General features: G+C 36.5%; 1 protein-coding gene across 1 annotated transcript in view; it reads left to right on the forward strand.

Moving 5' to 3' along the window:
- Positions 1-21,514, forward strand: part of TRPM3 (transient receptor potential cation channel subfamily M member 3) — a 696,557-nt gene that overhangs the window by 333,869 nt on the left and 341,174 nt on the right. Inside the window, 2 exon segments of the mRNA XM_027839430.1 lie at positions 1,653-1,732; positions 2,956-3,160. Of these exon segments, the coding sequence (XP_027695231.1) occupies positions 1,653-1,732; positions 2,956-3,160 (285 nt within the window).

A 21,514-nucleotide genomic window follows, 5' to 3' on the forward strand; every position in this document is an offset into this window, starting at 1 on the left:
TTTACTTCAGGTATATAGAAATCAACTTATTTGTACTAGGTCATAATGGGTTGATATCAGATAATGTTTTGTAATGTTTTAAGGTTTCCATTGCTTGATTACTTGATGACTGTCTGTAACAAAAAAAAATCTTTGGAGTATGATTTTGTAAGTGACTTCTAATTTAGTATTTTTCACAGTAAAGTTGAGAGGGACATAATATCCAGGGAGAGATTGTACAACTGGCTTGTACTTCCTATGTTGTGTATCTCTCAAGAACCTTTATGTGATCTAAAGGGCACATACAATGTGAGTAATCTCAATAATGACCACTTAAGAAATGCAATTCTTAGTTATGTGGGAGGTTATATCTTATCCCATAGGATGGTATTAAAAGGATTGTGTAACTATCGATTGGCTTTATATATTAAATCTCCCCCTTTGGATGGGAAAACCAGTATTCCTCCATATTTCTATAAAATGAAACCTTTCACAAACTGCCCTGCTTCATTTTCCACCCTCTGCATTCAAGCACTACTTACTTAGCTGTCAGAGAAATTGTTATGGTCAATTCAACTTGGCTGATGGTGCACTCCCCAGCCACTCTTTTCTCCATCTAACAGAAGGACTTGAGGCAAAATGTTATCCATTTGAGCCCTGGACTTTCCATTTTGTATTTGTTCCTGCTTCTGGATATTCCATATTTTCTATGATGAATTATGCATATTTCTCTTTGCACCCAAACTCTGTCCCTGGGTAAGTACAGTGGGTTGATTTTCTGTGCCTCAAAGAAATGCTGTGATTTTGTCATAGGTTAATGTGAGTAGTAAGAAAACTTGAGTTCATGTCCCAGCTCTACCACTTATTATGTGACCTTAAGTGAGTCACTAAACATTACTTACTGTTGAAGGAGATGGTAAACTACTCAGCAACAACAATAAAACTTTCCTTCATCTCAGGAAAATGGAGATGATGATACAAAATACAAGGAAAATAAAAAGTAGTTTTGGGCAGCACTAGCAAGGGGGGAAATCAGTATGGGCTTCATGTGAGAGGTTGGAAGTTGAGTTGAGCCTTGAATTGAGGAGACAGCACATTTAAAGTCTGAGGTATCACCTGTACAAAGCTAAGGAGATCAACTATCTGGAGGCCTTGCCATCTACCCTACAGCTGACTTTCTGTTGTACGTTTTCTTCCTCAGTTAGAGTGTGAGCTCCTTGAAGAGCAAATATCCAATATTTAGCACATCTTGACACATAGTAAGCATGTATTAAATACTTTTCCATCTTTATTTTTTTGTAGTCAGTTATAATTTCTAATCAGTGGCATTCAGAAGGGGGAAAAGCAGCTAACTGAAAACTGTGATTATTATTTGTGATCAGCAATAAATACCTACATATAACTGTTATTGACTCCAGGTTATTTAGGGACTTTTGGTTGCATACTAAATAACAAAAAAAATTTGATGTTTTAACTTATGTCAGGAAATACAAAACATGATAAGACGTTTCCAACAATACTAAAGGTATTTGGCTTTTGTTTATTTGGGGGTTTGTTATTTGAGTGTTTATATTCAAGATAACTGATATTTTCTTTATAGTCCCTTTTATTTTGTAAGATTTCTTCTTAATCAAAGTTTTGATCAATTGTGTTTTTCCATCTTTTCTTTTCAGGCTCAGAAGTCCTGGATAGAAAGAGCATTTTATAAGCGAGAATGTGTTCACATCATACCCAGCACCAAAGACCCCCATAGGTAATCTTACATCCTGTCTAGAAAATGAAATTATAATTTGGAATTGTGACTATGAAGATAATGGCTGTGGTTTACAAGGGAACCACTGTCAAATTAAAGATGGGTTTGTAGTTGGAGCTCTCTGAGTAGATTTCATCTAACTCTTCAACATAATACATATCAACTATACCCTGAAAGGCTATTCGGAAGAGCAAGTATACTTCCTTCCAGGAAGTATGAATATAGGAGATATTTTGTTATTAAGAGGCCTATTTCTCCCTACTAATTTTTTTTTTAAATTGAACCAGCATTCTGTTATACTGAAGGGGAATTTATTGACAGATAGCCCAATCAGGATCTCACTCCAGCCCTCTTTGAATATCATCTCGAATTTCATATAGACCAACATTAAGAAATGAGGTCAAGAGATCATTTTGGGCCCAGTAGTATATTGTGTCTGGGAATGTTTTCCCCAGGTATAATGGCCTGTGACATTTTCATGATGTTAGGAGTCTGTTGTGCTGTTGTTTTCTTTTTAATATCTCATGAATGATTCTCTCATTTTCTCTGCAAGATGTCCTAGGCCTGTGGATTTTTATTCTCAGTATTAGATATTTGGCAGTAAATGTCAGTTTAGAAGAGACAAGATAGCCTTTTAGTCACATGAGTAAGATACCTTATTTTAAATGTGCAAGTTAAAATATTTCATTTATTACTATCCAGCATTAAGGGGAATTAGATGGATGGGGGAATTGGGGAATAAGAGTAGAGAGATACTTAGTTTATAAATGTTTATCCCTGAAGATCAAAGCCCATAAAAGTGAGAAGTGGTGAGGTATACAATAGATTAGTCAAGCTAATGTGGGGAAGGTGTTTAAATTCTCTGCCTTAGTTTCCTAAATTGTAAAGTGGGAATAATACACCTGAACTCCATATTTATGAAAGTCTTTGTTAGCCGCAAGACTTACGAATATAAATTTAAAATAAGGGAAAATGGGAAATAATTAATTGATAGCTAGCTCATTGAATCTCTCTTTTCTTCCCAATTTTTATCTATGACTAAGCTATGGTACACTTCACTTTAAAAAAGCAAAAACTTTTAAAATTGAGCTTTGCTCTTCAGGCTTCCAAAAGACAGCAGTCTGACAGGGTCTCCTACATATTTGAAATGTATCCAGCAAGTTTTATAACATGTACTTCCCAAGAAAGTGAGATCATTTGGGCTTTTTTTTCATGTGTCATAGGTGTTGCTGTGGGCGTCTGATAGGCCAGCATGTCGGACTCACACCAAGTATCTCTGTTATTCAGAATGAGAAAAATGAAAGCCGACTCTCTCGAAATGACATCCAGTCTGAGAAATGGTCCATCAGCAAGCACACCCAGCTCAGCCCAACAGATGCTTTTGGGACAATTGAGTTCCAAGGAGGAGGCCACTCCAATAAGGCCATGGTAATCTAAAAGTAGCCACGGCTACTAAATAATGCTTCTATATCTATCAATTCTCTGCCTTTCTACCCCCATACACATCTCTTACCTTTGAGATTTACTAATATGTTTACTTACAAAGTCTCAAGAATCAAGAAATCTTTATTTCTTATCTTGGTAAAGAATGATAATTAATAGCAGACCTTTATAAAGAGTTTTAAGCTTTACAAAGTGATTTTCTCCCAACAACCTTGTGGGATAGGTAGAGCAAATATTGTGATTCACATTTTACATATGGGGAAACTGAGGCTCAGAGAGGCCAAGTGGCTTAGAATCATAGGTTTAGTGCTCTAAGGAACGTTAGTGTTTGTCTACCAGTGGTAAGAAACTTGAAGCCTCAAGGCCACATGTGGCCCTCTAGGTCCCCAAGTGTGGCCCTCCTACTCTATCAGTCAAAGGGCCACACTTGAGGACTTAGAGGACTACATGTGGCCTCAAAGATGCAGGTTTCCCACCCTAATAGTCCAATGCTTTCCTTTTATAGATGTGAGGAAACTAAGAACAAGTGAAGTGACTATTTTAGGGTCACTCAGAAGGTACATGATAGAGTCAAGATTGAAGCTCATGTCTTGTGACACGAGAGATCAATTATTCTTTCCACTGCAATATGTCTACATGTTCAGAGTCACACTTCTAGTGGCAATGTTGGAATTTGAACCCTGGTTTTCCACCTCTTAGAACAGTGTTCTTGACATTACTCTATAGTGAAGATAAGGATATAAGGAACTAAGGATATTGGGATATAAGGCTCTAAGAGTGAAAAATTCCAATTCTTCACCTAGTTCATTGACATTTCACTCAAGACAGGTGATAAATGAATATGAGCAATCACATCTGTCCCTGTCCTAATGGCCCTTCACAGCAGTTCTGCTCAGTATTTCCCAGCCAGGGTTTGTTTTTTCTGGAAGGGAAGCTTTAAGAGGCATCTAGTCCTTTTTGAAGGATCATAACTACTCTACTGAAGCTTAAATCACGGACCCAACTGTTACCATTTGGTAGATTGTGCTTGCAGAAAACTATACCCTGCCACATTGGGAAGCAGAAATATGCTAGCCTGGCAATATGTTTCATCTGTGACCTTGATCTCTGGGTTTGTTTATGGGTAGATTTTTCTAAATGACATTGTACTTATGTACTTTAAAGTTTTCTGATTTTGGAGAAAAACAGAATTACTTCTTGCAAAAGCAGATCACAAAGTAAAAGAGTGAGTCATGATGCACTAGTTATGTTATGAAAATGGGTAGCAAACTATTGCTTTTGCCATCATCTCTGTAACATTTCACTGAAGCAGTCATAAAGATGAAGGATTTAGAGATAATCTGGTCCGTTGTTGTTGTTCAGTCATTGTTCAGTCTTGTTTGACTCTTAATGATCCCACTTGGGGTTTTCTTGGCAAAGATACTGGAGTGATTTGTCATTTCCATCACCAGCTCATTTTGTAGACAAGGAAACTGAGGCAAACAGGATTAAGTTAATTGCCCAGGGTCACACGGTGAGTTAATGTCTGAGGCTGGATTTGAACTCAGTTCTTCCAGACTCCAGGCCCAGTGCTCTATCCTTCATCTAGTCTAGTCCCCTCATTTTATAACTAAGAAAACTGAGGCCCAGAAAGACTCACTCAGCCATACAGCCCTCTGCTACCTAATCCAGGGTTCGCCCTCTATAAAATAATTTAATTCACTGTCCTCCACTGCAAATGTTAACTCCTCTGTTTGACGTTTAAGTCTCTTCACAATCTGGCCCCTTCCTACCTTCCAGTCCTTTTACATTTTATGTCTTTTTTGTTCAGTTATGTATGATTCTTCACAGCCCCATTTGGGATTTTCTTGACAGAAATACTAGAGTGGTTTGTCATTTCCTCCTCCAACTAATTTTACAGATGAGGAAACTGAGGCAAACAGGGTTAAGTGACTTACCCAGAGACACACATCTAGTACTTGTCTGAGATCAGATTTGAACTAGGAAGATGAGTCTTCCTGTTTCTAGGCCCAATGCTCTATCTACTGTGCTTGCCTTCACACTTTATATCTTTCCTTATAATCTGTCATCCAGTCATAGTGGTCTATTTACTTGCTGTTCTTTACTTTTATTTCCCATCTCCCAATACACTGATTGTCTTCCATTCCTAGAACTCATCTCCTCTTTTTCTCCACTTCCCAGAATCCTTTACCTTTAAAATCACATTCAAGTACTACCTTCCCTGTCCTCTCCAGTTGCTGTTTAGAATTTATTTGAGTAGTAGAGCAGGTAGTAGTAGAGAGATAGGGACTAGAGAGCTCTGTGACTTTGAGAGAACTACTTCATATCTATTTCGTACATATTCCGTCTACTTATATGTGTATGTGCTGTTTCCCTTATTTGACTATAAACTCCATGAAGGCAGGGATTTTTCCCCCAGTTTTGTCTTTGTATCTTCAGTGCTTGATGCAGGGCTTGTAATATGGTAAGTGCTTAATAAATACTTGTTGATTGATTGACATGACAGAAGACTGAGCTCTTTCTGTCTGTCACAGGAAGTATCACTGTGGTTAAAATTTACTCTAATTCATCTTTGCCAAATCCTGCAGAGCTAAAAAGTAGGTTAATTAGGCTTTGTACATGAAGCACCAAGTAGAGTGAATATTTATCCATTGTCTAGTCCTGTGAAAGATGTGTTTTTGGCCTCCTACCCTAAAAAAAGTAGGCCAAGAGACACCCATTCCTTCATCTTTATTTATAATATAAAACAGGTTTTAACTCTACTCAGCTCTCCTAGAATAGTGCATTAAAAGGGATTGTTATAATCATTTTTCATAAGCAGACTCCCAAGGGTGGAAACTAGCTAACACAGCAATTTTTGAATACACTTAGTGTAAGGTGACTCACGCATCAGCTTTACAGGGACGGTGTTAGATAGGCACTATCATCTTTCACCTTCCCTCTCCCTCAGAATAAAAGCCTGCTCTGTGCCAAATACAGTGCCATGAGCATAGGAGGCTCATGATAAATATTTTTGATGAATGATGTTGCCAAGTTAAGGTCTCTCCTTTATGAGCTCTGACTCTAAAGTAATGATGGGCTTTTAAACAAATATTCCAGAATTAATGTGCTCATGTAACATGCCTCAAAGTGCTCTTGCTTTGGGAGGTGCTAAACTGGCTGGCTTTTCTGCATTAAATAGTATTTTATTTTTCCCCAATTACATATCAAGAACATTTTTAGCATTCATTTTTACAAGATTTTGGGTTCCAAATTTTTCTTCCTCCCTCCCTCCCTCCCCTCCCCTCTTCTAAAAATGACAGGCAGTTTGATATCACTTATACATGTGCTATCATGTACAACATATTTCCATATTCATCACAATCATGGAAGAAAAATAGATCAAAAGGGGAAAAAACCATGAGAAATAATAAAGTGGAAAAATATGCTTCGATCTGCATTCAGAGTCTATCAGTTCTTTATTTGGATATAGATAGCATTTTCCTTTGTGAGTCCTTTGTACTTGTCTTGGATCATTGCGTTGCTGAGAAGAACAGAGTCATTCATAGTTGATCATCTCACATTGTTGCTGATACTGTGTACAATGTTATCCTGGTTCTGCTCATTTCATTTTTGCATCAGTTTGTACAGGTCCTTTCAGATTTTTTCTGAAATCTACCTGTTCTTCATTTCTTATTTCACAATAGTATTCCATTACATTCATATACCACAACTTGTTCAGCCATTCTTCAATTGATGGGCAGCCCCTCAATTTCCAATATTTTGCTGCCATGAAAAGGGCTGCTATAAATATTTTTGCACATGTAAGTCCTTTTCCCTTTTTCCCTACCTAGCAGTGGTATTGCTGGATCGAAGTTTGCACAATTTCATTGCCCTTTGGGCACACTTCCAAATTGTTCTCCAGAATGGTTGGATCAGTTCACAACTCCACCAATAGTGCATCAGTGTCCCAATTTTCCTACATCCTCTCCAACATTTATCATTTGCCTTTTTGTCATATTAGTCAATCTTATTGATGTAAGGTAATACTTTAGAGTTGTTTTAATTTGCATTTCTCTAATTAAAATTGATTTAGAGCACTTCATATGCCTATAGATATCTTTGATTTCTTCATCTGAAAACTGTCTGTTCATAGCTTTTGACCATTTATCAATTGGAGAATGGCTTGTATTCTTATAAATTCAGTTCTCTATATATTCGAGTAATGAGGCCTTTATCAGGGACATTTGCTGTAAAGATTGTTTCCCAACTTTCTGCTTTCCTTCTAATCTTCGTTGCATTGGTTTTGTTTGTACAAAAGTTTTTCAATGTAATATAATCAAAATTATCTATTTTACATTTTCTAATGCTTTCTATCTCTTGTTTGGTCATGAATTCTTCCCCTCTTCATAGATATGATAGGTAGACTATTCCTTGCTCTTCTAACTGGATTTCTTCATTGCCTATGGTACCTTTTGTCAAGATGTAGTTTCCTTCATTATCTTTTTAATTAGGTCTATTTTTGCTTTTACTTTGTCTGAAATCATGACTCCTACCCTTGGTTTTTCTTTTTTTTTCTTTTTTTTTACTTCAGCTGAAGCATCATAGGTTCTGCTCCAGCTCTTACCTTTACTTTGTGTGTGTCTCTCTGCTTCAAGTATATTTCTTGTAAGCAATGTATCGTAGGATTCTGGTTTTTGATCCACTGCTATCCACTTCCATTTTATGGGAGAGTTCATCCCATTCACATTCACAATTATGATTACTACCTGTATATTTCCCTCCATCCTATTCTTCCCCTGTTTGTCCTCTCTCTCCTTTCATTCTTTCCCACCTCACCAGTGTTTTGCTTCTGTCAAGCACTTCCCCTTATCTGCCTTCCCTTCTGTCAGTCCCCACTCCCCTAAATTGGGCATTCTTAACTTGAAGTCTATGAGTTTTTTTAACGTTTTGATAACTGTATATCAGTACAATTTGTTTCCTTTGTAATCCTATGCATTTTATTTTATGTGTCTAAAACATTTTTTTACCCTGAGGAGGGAGCTGTGTGCTTCACCAAGCTGCCAAGATGGATCCATGGCACAATGAAGGTTAAGAACCCCTGCTTTAAACTTACTTCAGCAATGCATCAATTACTCAAAATATTTTTGAAACTTTATAGTTTTCTTTAGATTCCATTTACAAGCCACATGAGAGGATGTCTCATGACTTTTTAGACTATATTTTATTTATTCTGTTAAATATTTCCAGTTTTTTTTATTTTTAACATTCATCTTCTAAATTTTTGAGTTCTAAATTCTCTTCCTCCCTACCACTTTCTTTCCCCCACCCATTGAAAAGACAAGAAATATGATATCAATTATACATATATTCATCTGAAATATATTTCCATATTAGCTATGTTGCAAAAAAACAATAAAAAGTAAGAAATATAAAGGGAGAGGAAAAAACTATGTTTAATCTACACTCAAATTAATCAGATCTTTCTCTCTGGAGGTAGATGACATTTATCATCACAGGTCCTTTGGAATTGTCTTGGATCATTGGATCATTGTCTTGATCAGAGTAGCTAAGTATTTCACAGTTCATTCCCATTACAATATTGCTTTTACTGTATGCATTTTTCTCGTGGTTCTGCTCACTTCACTTTGCATCAGTTCATATAAATCTTCCCAAGGTTTTTTTTTGGGGGGGGGTGGCTAGGCAATGTGGTTAAGTGACTTACCCAGGGTCACACAGCTAGTCAGTGTCAAGTGTCTGAGGTTGGATTTGAACTCAGATCCTCCTGACTCCAGGGTACTATTCTATCCACTGTGCCACCTACCTGCCCCAAATAGGTGGTTTCTTTTTCAATCTGTGTGTGTGTGTGTGTGTGTGAATCAGAGTTAAGTGACTTGCCCAGGGTCACACAGCTAGTCAGTGTCAAGTGCCTGAGGCTGGATTTGAACTCAGATCCTCCTTAGTGCTCTACCCATTATGCCATCTAGCTGCCCTTCCCAAGTTTTTCTGAAACTATCCTGTTCATCATTCCACAGTAGTATTCTATCACATTCATATAACACAACTTGTCCAGCCATTCCCCAATTGATCAGTGATCAGGATTTTTTAAAGCAATTTTTGGACTGGTCCTGTGATTTCATTGGTTTAGGGAATTCCCAAGGAGGAAAATCCCTCTACTGCTGATGCACAACTGTTTTGCCTTATAGTGTTGCCTGAGGCACTGAAACCTTAAAGGGTTTGCTCAGCATCACCTAACCAGCATATAGCAAAGGTGGGATGTGAGGGGATGTGATCCTAACTCTTCTTGACCATAAGGGTACCTCTCTATCCACTCTGCAACACTGTCTTTAGAAAAAAATACGCAAATACATACATATACATACATATTCATATATGCATGTATATATGTATGTATGTATGCATCTTGTTTGTTTCCAAAACATAAACTTTTCAGTGTGATCAGTGACCATGTTCACCAGAATTACTTTCAAATAACTTTTAGTTGTTTCCATCACTTAAATTCACCCTTCACAGATGAAGATATGCCATTATCCAGAATATTCAAAATAATAAGATAAGGGTGGTGAAGGCAATTCCAAAAGAGGATTTGCAAAAATATACTGAAGAATCACAGTTTAATTGAAATACGTATATAGCTTCTCCCTTTCCCCACAATGGATAGACATATTTAGCTTCAGGAGAATGCTTTAAAAAAAAAAAGGCAGTCATATTACAGTCATGCCTCATACAATAAATCAGTCAACATTTATTAAGCACCTACTGTATACCACTATAGTAGGTGCTATGGGGCAGGGGAGGAACTACAAAGGCAAAAATGAAGTAGTACCTGTTGTTACTGTGTGATTTTCAAAAACATATTTCCTGGCACATAGTAAGAGTTTGATAAATACTTACTGAATTGAGTTGAATTCATTCACTTTCTTTTCCTTTTGCAAAATAATGCCTTTCTTGTAGGCTAGTGATAGAGAGGTCTTTAGTTCCAAGTACAGGTTTTCTCCAACAGTTTCCACAAACCATAGAAGTACACTCTAAAAGTCAAAGGTAACTGGCAGTTTACCATTTTCTTCCACCTAGCCATGTCATTTGTGCTTGTCACTAGGGTGAGGATTTCTATTGGGTATGTATTCCAGATATATCAAAGTTTTAGAGCCTTTTTGTTGGCAAAAATTCAGGATGAAACATAATTTTTACTGACCAGTCCATTTGGTAAATCTGCATAAGCAAAATTCACTAACCTGTTCAAATAAAGAAAATGAATTTAAATGGGCATAATGATCATGAGTGTAATAATACATATAATCTAATTTATTTTCGTTCAAGAAATATTTGTAATCATAGGATCATAGCTATAGAACTGGGAGCCAAAATCTTCATTTTACAGATGAGGAAACCAAAGCTCTGAGAAGTTAGGTGACTTGTCCAAGGTCACCCAGGTGGTAAGTGACAGAGCCTGCATTCAAATTCAGGTACTTTGACTCCACATTTGACAGTCTTTCTCCACTGCATTCTACTGTATAGTAGCTTTCATTGTTTTGGTAGGGGGCAGGAAATCCCTTCTTGCCGCACACTTTTCCTATACTTTGGATTCTTCAAAAATGATGAAGTGACAGGAGATACTCTGAGAACCCTAGAAACAGGAGCTCTCTGGTTGGAAACATTATGAAGTACACCTATGGGAGAATAAGCACCAGTAAGAATGAGCACTTAATAAGCATTTCTTCTACTCTGGAAAGTAGAAAAGCATTTGATAATATGACCATTTAGTGCTTCAAGACCATAAAAAAGAACCTCAGGGTGCCAATATTTCTGTATGAGTCCGTAGGAACAAATGAGAGAATTTCACTTAGGCCATTGACAGGCTATCTGTGGGTAATTGTTTTAGGCACCTGATATCCTGGACGAGTCTCTGACCAGCAAGTAGAAAGAGAAAAACTTTTTTCTTCTTTTACCAGACATAGAAACCAAGTGAATTCTTTGCCCTCCCTCTGTATATACCTGGGGATATAACAAGTAGAAAGGATTCTTTGGTCCTTATAGAAACACATGCTTATTTTTGCCAGATTTGAAGCTGGCAAAATGGACGGGCACTGTTGTCCATGGCACAAAGGATTTGTTAATATTGGATGGATTTTGTCCTTTCATGCCAGGTTTTGATTCCTTGACTTCTTGGTAGCACATGTGTAGGCATGAAGGTGAGGAATGGGAGGAATGATCCAAGGCTGAAGCTTGGCTAGGCTTATTTAGAGATATGCTAAGAGGGCTAGGGTTGACCTTAAGCAAACCATTTAAATTACGTGATCTTTAGTTTCCTCATTTGGTAAATTAAGGTGTGAACTAGAAGATGGCTCTTATAGTTCAAGCACCCTATGCAGCTATAGCATAAATATGCTAATATATTCACACACACACACACATATACACATACACACACACACGCACACATTATTCTTTAGCAGAGATATGCCCCTGTATGACTACCTGTATGACCTTGGACAAGTCACAACCTTGCTGGGCCTTAATTTCCTTATCTATAGAACTAAGGGGCCGTACTAGACAATTTCTGAGGTTCTTTCCAGCTCTAAATTTATTAGCCTATGAACCTAAGAGCAGTTAATTTTCTCCCTTAGTATTTATTATCATAAGCCCACAACACATGGCTTCACATGGTTTGCACATAGATTTAGAAATCATTTTAGAAAATGTAAGATCTACCAGTACAAATATAGAAATATATTTTACATAATTGCACATATATAATCCACATAAAATTGCTTACTGTTTTAGGAAAAGGAGAGGGGAGGGGAGAAGGGAAAAAAAACTGGGAACTCAAAATTTTCTAAAAAATGAATAATAAAAATTACCTTTACATATAATTAGAAGAAATACTATTAAAAAAGATGTAATAGTACAGAGACTGTTTCATTTTTATCTCTTTATGTCTGGTGCCTCGTAAAGTGCCTGGCACATAAGAGGTGCTTATAAATACTGATTGAAGATATAAGCACTTCTTTTTGAGTTATTATCATTCTTAATAAAAAGGTGACAATTATTCTTTCTTGTTAAAATGATAATCACATAATCTGCTTCATGAGATATGCATCTTCTGTTTTTGGTGGGCAATATTTTTAGGCATGCCTACTACTCAAGCTGTTGCTTTTTCTCCCATCAAGAGGCCCTCAGCATTCTTTTCTCTTTATTCTAAGTCACTCAGAAAGAATCCTTGACTTAAAATAGAAAAAACTGTGGCAGAGGGAAATTATTTGGTCTCGCAAAGGTCATACATCTTGCAGGGGATCTAGGACTTACTCTGATTCCATCGCTCTCTGTCCACTCCATGCAAAAGGAGACCAAATTAGAAGTCTCTCTCAAATTACATGGCAAAGCAAGCTATATAAGTGACAAAGAAGCCAGATATTAGTTGGTTTTAGAAGCTTAGGGAGGTCCTGATGGAAATTAGCACAGTACTTGGTATGTAGTAGGTGCTTAGTAAATGTTATTGAATCAGAAATTCTGAGGCTGATTAAGCTGCAATCACTGCTGAGGTGTCTTCTCCTAAAATGATTTCCATGTAACTCTAAGTCATTGTGTTTAATGTGGGATTGTCTATGTTCTCATATTGCATTTTTCACAACCATTTTGTCCCTGAGGCATCACCATTGCACCAGCACTATTGTGTTGCTGCCAGGGTTTTCCAACACACAGAGCCCAATACTAGGGTAAGGCAACTCTGAATGAATATGAAGACAGTACAGGTGTTAATGAATGGAAGCAGGCACTGGTGCTTTTGCTAATCAGCCCTTCCCATTGCTCTTAATACTGAATGGGGAAATGTGATGCAATTAAGGGACTGGTATTTACATTTTTGTAAATCATCTAAATATTTCCCTTCAGATTTTCCACTGCTGCTGTGTGCATGTTAGATGAGTGTGAATCTCTTAATTATTTTTATATGGTCTGAATAACTCTGGTCCCTTGCTTCACACTCCGAGGTACAAGTGAATCAGTAGTGTCAAAATCAAATCCTTATTGTATTATAATTGGAGTAGCTATTGGCATCATAGCTTCTAAGTCTCATTTTGCTAAGATACCCACAGCATTAAACTTCCAGTAACAAATTTGCTTTTTCTTGGATGATGTAAACTTCATTTGTAAATATTATTGACTAGCATTAATATTAAATTAAATGAATTCTCTTTCACTAAACAAAAGTAACTTGAGCATTGAACTGTGGCCAGTTAAGTAGCTATATATTGGCAAAGGGTGGAGGATAGAGGATATATTGTAATTGTTATTGCATTGGCTGCCTCCAAATTCTACCAAATTAACAATGACATGAGACCTGGCCACTACACCAGACATAGAGACGTGGGCAATTGTTAAGCCCCACTGGTGCTGAAAATACTAACTAGAACCTTTTGTCACTAGCTTTCCTGATTGTAGAATTGTGGAGCAGAGAGAAACTCCTAGAAATCATACAGTCAAGCTCTGGAATTCTCAATGGATTTCACAAATATTCTTCTAGGGTCTATTTTATAGGCAAGGCAGCATAAAAGGTAGAGACCTGGCCTTGGAGTCAGAAAAATCTGTGTTCACATTTTGCCTCTGATACAATATATTATTGACTGTGTGATATGGGAAAAGTCATTTAACATCTTGGTACCCAAGGCAGGGCTAACTACAAATTATATAACAGTTTCTTGTGTACATTAGTAGAGGAAATTTCCTATGAAACCACCAATCCAACCACCCACCTACCCCAGAAATATTGTTGTTGTTGCTGTTGTTGTTGTTTTTTCACAGAAGAGGCATCATGGTGTAATGAACTCCACTAGTCTTGGAATCAGAAAGACATAGATTCAAATCCTGCCTCAAGCTTTTACTAATGAGCAGTGTGACCTGGACATATCACTTAAATTCTCTGAGCCTCATTTTTCTCATCTGTAAAATGGAGATAATAATAACACCTACCTTATAGTATTATTGTGAAAATCTAATGAGATAATGTATTTAAAGTGCCTTGCATACCTTAGAGTGATATCTACATATTAGGGTTATAATTTTTATATTTATCTTATTATATTGTTATTTTCATTATTATCATAGCATAATCTAGGGATGTGTTCCTTTGCTTAGTAACTCAGAGAGGTTTTTGTATTTTTCTAGTGTAAAACTGTCAAGGTCAGTTTAGAACAACTAGGAAGTCTTCCTGTACAGGTTGCTGGTTAGTACTTTAGTGATTCAGCACCTAATGGGCTGATCTTGTGAGATGAAATTTATGAAAAACACTTTACTATTATTGTGGTTGTTTCTCACATCTTAAAACAATTCCTTTGAAATCTATAAAGTATATTGGTAAAGTTGTTTTCCTTATAGCTTAGACCATTTCCATCCCATAGAGAGAAGATTGGATGCTGGTATTTATTCAACTAAAAATAACAACAATAATCATACCACCTTACATCCCTATTCCACTTTTAGCATTCCCCTCCATGGTGTCATCATAAGCACTGAATCTATTACAAAATACTATGTATATAGAAAGATGACATCATCAAAAAAGAAAAAAAAGTCTAAGAAACCTAAAGGGGAGATTGTGTTTGGTCACAGTTTAAATCAAATGCTCATTTTTTTAAAAATACGTAGCTCCACAAAAGTAGAAAATGATACAGCCTTTACTGCACTTTCCAACATAGAGGAAAACTGGGCAAACTCCTCACTACATTCACGAAGGAAAGAAAAGTTTAATATAATAAAGGAAGGAATTTTTAAAATGACTTTCCATCAAGTTGGTAACATTTCCCCAGGGAAAAAGAAAACAACCTCTTAAAAAAAAAAAAAAATCTCTAAAAATTTATTTCAGGAAATTTGAAAGGAATACAAATTTCATATAAATTATTATAACTTTTAAAGGCCAGGGATATTTTGATTTTATTTTGTGTGATTTTGTTGACTTTATTTGTGATTTATTATACTTCTGTATTTATTTTCAAGTTTTGACTGAAAATATATTTGAGGGTATTCTAGCACATGGTTCAGACATAACTATGAGAAAAAATTTAGCTGAACATATAGCCAACTAATTATCTAAGTCAAATTGCTCTGAAAAAAAGGCTAAAATGAATCAAAGTTAACAAATGTTTGCACCTCAAGGAGTATCTTGAGCAATTTATTTTTTCCCTTTTTACATTAATACATATTTATGGATAAAACAAGAATTTCCTTAACATACTACAATAAAAAGATGATTGTACATGAAACTACAAATCTACTTAGTACAATTTTCTATTCCTTTCAACTATAGAACAAAATTATCATGCAAATTTCTTTTTTTCTTTTTTTCTACCTTCCCCCTATCCTTCCCTAGAGATACACACACACACACACACACACACACACACACACACATACACACATATATATACACAGAAGGAGATGTATATACATATATATGCATGTGTATATATGAAAAATTACTTTCTATGTACTTTTATTTATCAGTTCTTTCTTTGGATGTAAATATCATCTTTCTTCATATGTCCTTTATAGTTAATTTGGGTATTTATTTCTTAAATAGTGAAGGTCACTTTCTCAACCCCATTATCATTGATTGTATACTCTTCGTGAAAAGAGCAGAAGAGAAAGTCCTGCCTGATCCATAAAGTTCTTTCTAAAATGTAACCTTGACTTTGCCATGTAAGCATGTCCATGGCTTCTGTACATCTTTCATGGAAGAGTCCATCCCAAAGTTAAATTCTGCAGTAAGTCAAACTTCCAGTGAAAATATACTGTGGCCATACTCAGAGATAGTTCCAGGATTTTGGTAAAAAATACATAGCAAAAATACATTTTTGTTTAAATATATGGACCATCGGAAGGAAGAAATGGATGCCTTCATATGCACTTTACCACTTAAGTATCTTATGTTCTTTAATATGTAATTGTGCTTTAAGATAGAGCTTTAGTATAAAATGATAGCTGGCACATACTGGCACGTTTATAAATATCTGTTGAGTATATGAATTAGTGAATATGAGCAGCCCTCAAGTTATAGATAAGTGACATTCTAATGTTAACTTATAAATTGGTTGGCTGGAATTCAGGATATAGTTTTCTATATTATAAATACAATATTATACAGTGTTTTTAGAGTCCAAGATCAGTATTCAAGAGGCTAATTAGCTTATAATTCAATTCAATTCAGATGAAAAAGAATTTATTAATTATCTTCTAAGGCATGAGAATAGCAAAACAAAAACAAAACAACAACTTTATCTTTCTTTAATAAAATGATTTTCTTTTAAAATAAAAGTTAGTGTATTCTCTAGTCTAGACATAACTATAAAAATTATAGCTGAAAGGATGACCAGCTAATTATCAATGTTAAATGGCTGTGGAGAAGAAAAAGAAGTTTAAAATGAAATAAAGGAAGATAACAAGTGTTCACATCTATTATAGCACTTACTTCATAGTGTTACAGAATACAATGAAATAGTTTACTACAAAATGCTTTGAAAAACTTTAATTTCTATAATGGACAGTTTGGTGGCTCAGGAGATACAATTCTGGATCCGGATAGAGGAAGAACCAAGTTCAAATCCTCACTCCTATGCTTACTAGCTATATGACCCTGGGCATGTTACTCTGCCTGTCTCAGTTTTCTCATCTGTAAAACGGGGATAATAATAACACCTATGTCCAAGGGTTGTCATAGAGCTCAAATAATATGACAGTGCTTTGCAAACTAGCTATTATTACTGTTATATAAATGTGAGCTGTTATTAACATTCATGTTTAATATGTATTGAAGGATATGTCACACATGTAGCATGGGGGAGATGGTTGTGTGGTTCAAGATGAAGTAGAATAGACATGTCTTGCCTCTTCTCCCCTCAACCTTTCTCCACGGGAGGCTTTAATTCCCTCCAGGAAGAGAAGCAGAAAGTTTGGGCCAAAAGTTTGGCCACTTGAGAGAGAGGGTACTGAGCTGGAATTATACCTGTCTGTTCCCTTAAATATTGTTAGTCTAGAGGACGTGGTTTTCAGGTTCAAAACTAAACTTCTAATCACTATTTCCTTAATGGGGAAAGAAGGATCCAAACTTTATATTCAAGGCTTGACCCTTTTCCCATCAAATACCAGTTCCACAACAAATACACAAAGCAGGCAGCAAAGAAACTTATTTATCCAAGTTAATAACAAAACAGAAATCAAAGAAAGCATACATAGGAGAATATATATCAGGTAATACAGAGTGAAGGAGCCACTGGGTTGAAAGGTAACTCAGTTCCACTGAGAGAATCCCAAATCTCACCCAAGAGGAAACTCCTCAAAGTCTCTGATGTAGCAAACTGTGGTTAGACACAAGATGGTGACTGCCAGTTCCCCTCTTGATGACTTTTTCCCAAAGTCTTATTCTCCCTTCAGCAACTTGAAATGGGGTTTGGCATCATCTATCTTCTTTTTTGAAGCAAAGCTCCTAAGGATACTTGAAGAACGTCCAAAGAGAGCAGAGCTCTCCTTTATCCCATTCTCACCAGCTCTGCCCTGGCCCTCCAGAAGGGGCATTGCTCTCCACCCATGAGGAGTCCCATACCAATGAGTTTTGGGACTCAGCTTACATATACATGAGGAACCTTAGGTTCACAGGGGTTAAATGATTTGCCTATATTCATTCAGCTATTAAGAGCCTGAGCCAGGATTCAAAACCACAGATGCCTTGTGTACATAGTGGGAAAAATGTAATGGCCATCTTACTTAACAAAAGCCTAGTCAAACAAAAGGCTATATAGTATTTGCTTAAGACTTTGTAATAATGGGAGGAGGAGGAAGGATATAAGTAAAAAATAATGGAAAACCAAGTCAGGTGCGTTTGTCACCTTGACAAAGGCTGCATCAGCATATAGAAACATATAAAATGTGAAATGACCTAGATAGACTATAAGCTCCTTGAGGGCAGAGACTATTTCTTTTTTTTTTCCTTTTGTTTCCCCATGAGAGACAGAATTGTGAAGTGGATAGAGAGCTGGACTCAGAGCCAGAAAGCCCTGGGTTCAAGTCCTAACCTCTGATATATATTAGCTCTGTGGCCCTGGGCGAATTGTCACTTAACTGTGACACTCTGAGTAGCTTTCTTAGACTGTAAGTTGTAGATAAGGTGACAACCTTCATAAATAGGGAAAGTTCTGCCACTGAAATTATGCTTCTCGTCCCTATCACTAGAGCCTAGTATGAACAATTTGTTTATTAAACTTGAAGGAGACTAGAATTCTTCGCTTCACTTTTCCTATGCCAGAACAAACCTTCTTCCCTTTCATACTGAACAATAGACCCACCAGTTAAAATATCTTGTGGGCATTTGCCATTTTATAAGTTTCCACTGTGAGTGCATGCTTAATGATGAATTACTAACTCACTGAACACTTACTATAATGTATTATAATGTAATCATCGGGGCACAATAGTTCTATAACAGTTTAAGGTTTCCAACATATTTTGTGACAGTAATTCTATATGGCACATACTATGGAATGAGGAATAGAATGGATTAAGCACTTATTAATCACCAGCTATATGTCAGGCACTGTGGTAAGTGTTTTATAGTTGTTATTATTTCATTTGATTGAAGTTTTAAAAATATTCTTTATTTTATGAATGAGAAATGTTAAGCATCTCAAGTTGAGGAGCAGGTTGCTTAACATGTACCAGCACACCAGTGATATGCCATTAGTAGGTCATAAGATGATAGAATTTAAAGCTGAAAAAGGACCCTAGACACCTCTTAGGTTAAACTCTTCATCCTACAGATAAAAAAACTATAAAATCAGAAAGGTATTACCCCCTAGATTATAAACCTAGTAAAAAACAGAATTAAAATTCAAATTCAGGCCTCCTAATTCCAAAATTAACACTCTTTTTACTATTTCTTGCTGATCTGGGGGAGAAGAGAGAAGAGTCCAGGTGGGAAAAACGGACAGCAGCTAGGAAGACAGTGAATAGAGCACCAGGCCTGCAGTCAGGAAGACTCATCTTCCTGAGTTCAAATCTGACCTCAGACACTTACTAGCTGTGTGACTTTGGGCAAGTCACTTAACCCTGTTTTCCTCAGTTTCCTCATCTATAAAATTATCTGGAGTAGGAAATGGTAAACCACTGCAGTATCTTTGCCAAGAAAATCCCAAATGGGGTCACAAAGAATTGGACAATACTGAAATGACCAAGAAAAAAAAAAAGAGGCAAAAAGTTCTGTGTAAGGTTTCCTGGTCCCTTCCTTCAAAAAGTTTAAAATACACCTGAAGAAACCTAACACACAAGAAGTAATTAGGCAGCAAAAAAAAATTGTAGATGATTAAGTGTTTGTATTAAAGGCCATTTAAAGGAATACAGATACCAATATGGACTCAGCAATGTGTAGCTGGTGATGGCTTTTTTAAAAATAAATATTCTTTAATAATAAGAATAGTTTACATATGAAAAGAATTCCTGGATTTGGTTTTTAATCTGATAGAATACAGGATATACAGATTTTATTTCTATGCCTTAAAAAATGGGACAATTACATATACCTTAAAGAAGCCATACACAATACAAAATAGGAGAGGCAAAAGGTTTAAGAATTCTATTTCTTTCCAAGTTTTTCTGATGATGGCTTTTTGTAGGGAGCTGTACTTTGAGCTGGGTCTTGAAGGATGAATAGGTAGAAAGAATGAAGGCAGAGATCATTTTTTTTAAATGCTCTCATTGAATTGGTTGGTTTATTTGTTTCTCTAGTGCCTAGCATGGTATGTCAAATATGGTAGATACTTAATAAATGCTTTTTGAATTGAGTTGGGAAGGAAATGCCTTTCAGGTTGGATGAACAGGAGCAAAAGAGGTAGAAAACGTGAATTGTTTGTGCATATGACAGGGAAGAGAAATGCTTGACTAGAGAAAAGAACGAAGGAGTTTGGGGCACGTATAAAGACAACAGTAGAAAAGGAGAGACTGAAGATGAGATTTACTCTGGAAAATGATGGCTGTCTTAAAGTACCTATAGAACTGTCATGGGGAAGATGGATTAGATTCACTCAACCTGTGCCCAGAGGGAGAAAATGGATGGGAAATTGCAGAAAGGCAGATTTGGGTTTAATATGAAAAAATTCCTAAAAAATAGAGATATCCCAAAATGGAATGAACTGCTTAAGAAAGTAGGGGATATATAGCAAATACTAGATGACCATGCATCAAGCATATTGTAAAGTGAATTATTTTTCCAAGAACAGGTTGTACTAGATTACTCCTCTAACTCTCAGATTTTGCATTAAGCAAGAGAGTAACTGAAGGGGGAGGAATGATTGAACAGGAAAGGAAGAGACAATGGGGATGATAGATTCATAGATCTAGAGGTTGAAGGGATCCCAGAAGTCATCCAGTTCAACTCACTTATTTTATAAATGAGGAAACTGAGGCCCAAGGATGTTATGTGATTTTCCCTAGGTCACACAGGTAATAAACATCTGGAGTAGGATTTGAACCCAGCCCCTCAGACTTCTGAGTCAGTGTCAGAAAGGCATAATTAGAAGAGTTAACTTTGATGAGAAGGCAGAAAACAAGCATTTATTAGGTGCCTACTATGTGTCAGGTGCTGTACTAAGTACTTTACAAATGTTAACTCATTTGATCTTCATAACAACCTTGAGAGGGAGATGCTATTATTTTCCCCATTTTATAGTTAAAGAAACTGAGGTAGGACTTGCCCTAGGTCACACCATATCTGAGGTTAGATTTGAACTCAGGTCTTCCTTATTCCAGGTCCAGTACTCTGTCGACTATGTCACTTAGCAGCCTTTAGGCAGGAGAACCACTTCTTCAGATGCTGGAGCAAAAGAGGAGAGAATAGAGGGTAGGAGATGCAGGGAATGATGTAAAAGGATTTTCTGAGACAGAACAGAGAAGGATAGTGAATTCACGAAAGATGGCTTCAATTGCCAACTGTACAATTGTTCAATTGTAGTTGAACCCCAGGGCAAAAGCCCTGTCCTCCAGTCCTGATATCCAGTTAGCTTTGTCTTTTCCCATGATTGGAAGAACTACAATTTCCAGATTGTAAATTTCCAACTGAGCACATTTCCCCTTGAAAGCAACCAAGCCAAGCCTTACTCAAAGACTATTACATTGGGAAGCAGGAAACAAAGGTCTCTATTAGAGAACTATGGGTTGATATAGGAACCTGAAGACTAGTTGAGGACAGCCTCTCTAGGGATGTGTTCAGGGGAAAATAAAGAGATTGCCAAGAGCTCATTAAAACTTCGATGAACCAGTCTATTACATCACCTAACCCACATTTCTGTAGCCCAGTCACCA

The sequence above is a fragment of the Vombatus ursinus genome, unplaced genomic scaffold, assembly GCF_900497805.2.
Source record: "Vombatus ursinus unplaced genomic scaffold, bare-nosed wombat genome assembly UNPS02014832.1, whole genome shotgun sequence".
In the NCBI taxonomy this organism is placed as follows: Eukaryota; Metazoa; Chordata; class Mammalia; order Diprotodontia; family Vombatidae; genus Vombatus; species Vombatus ursinus.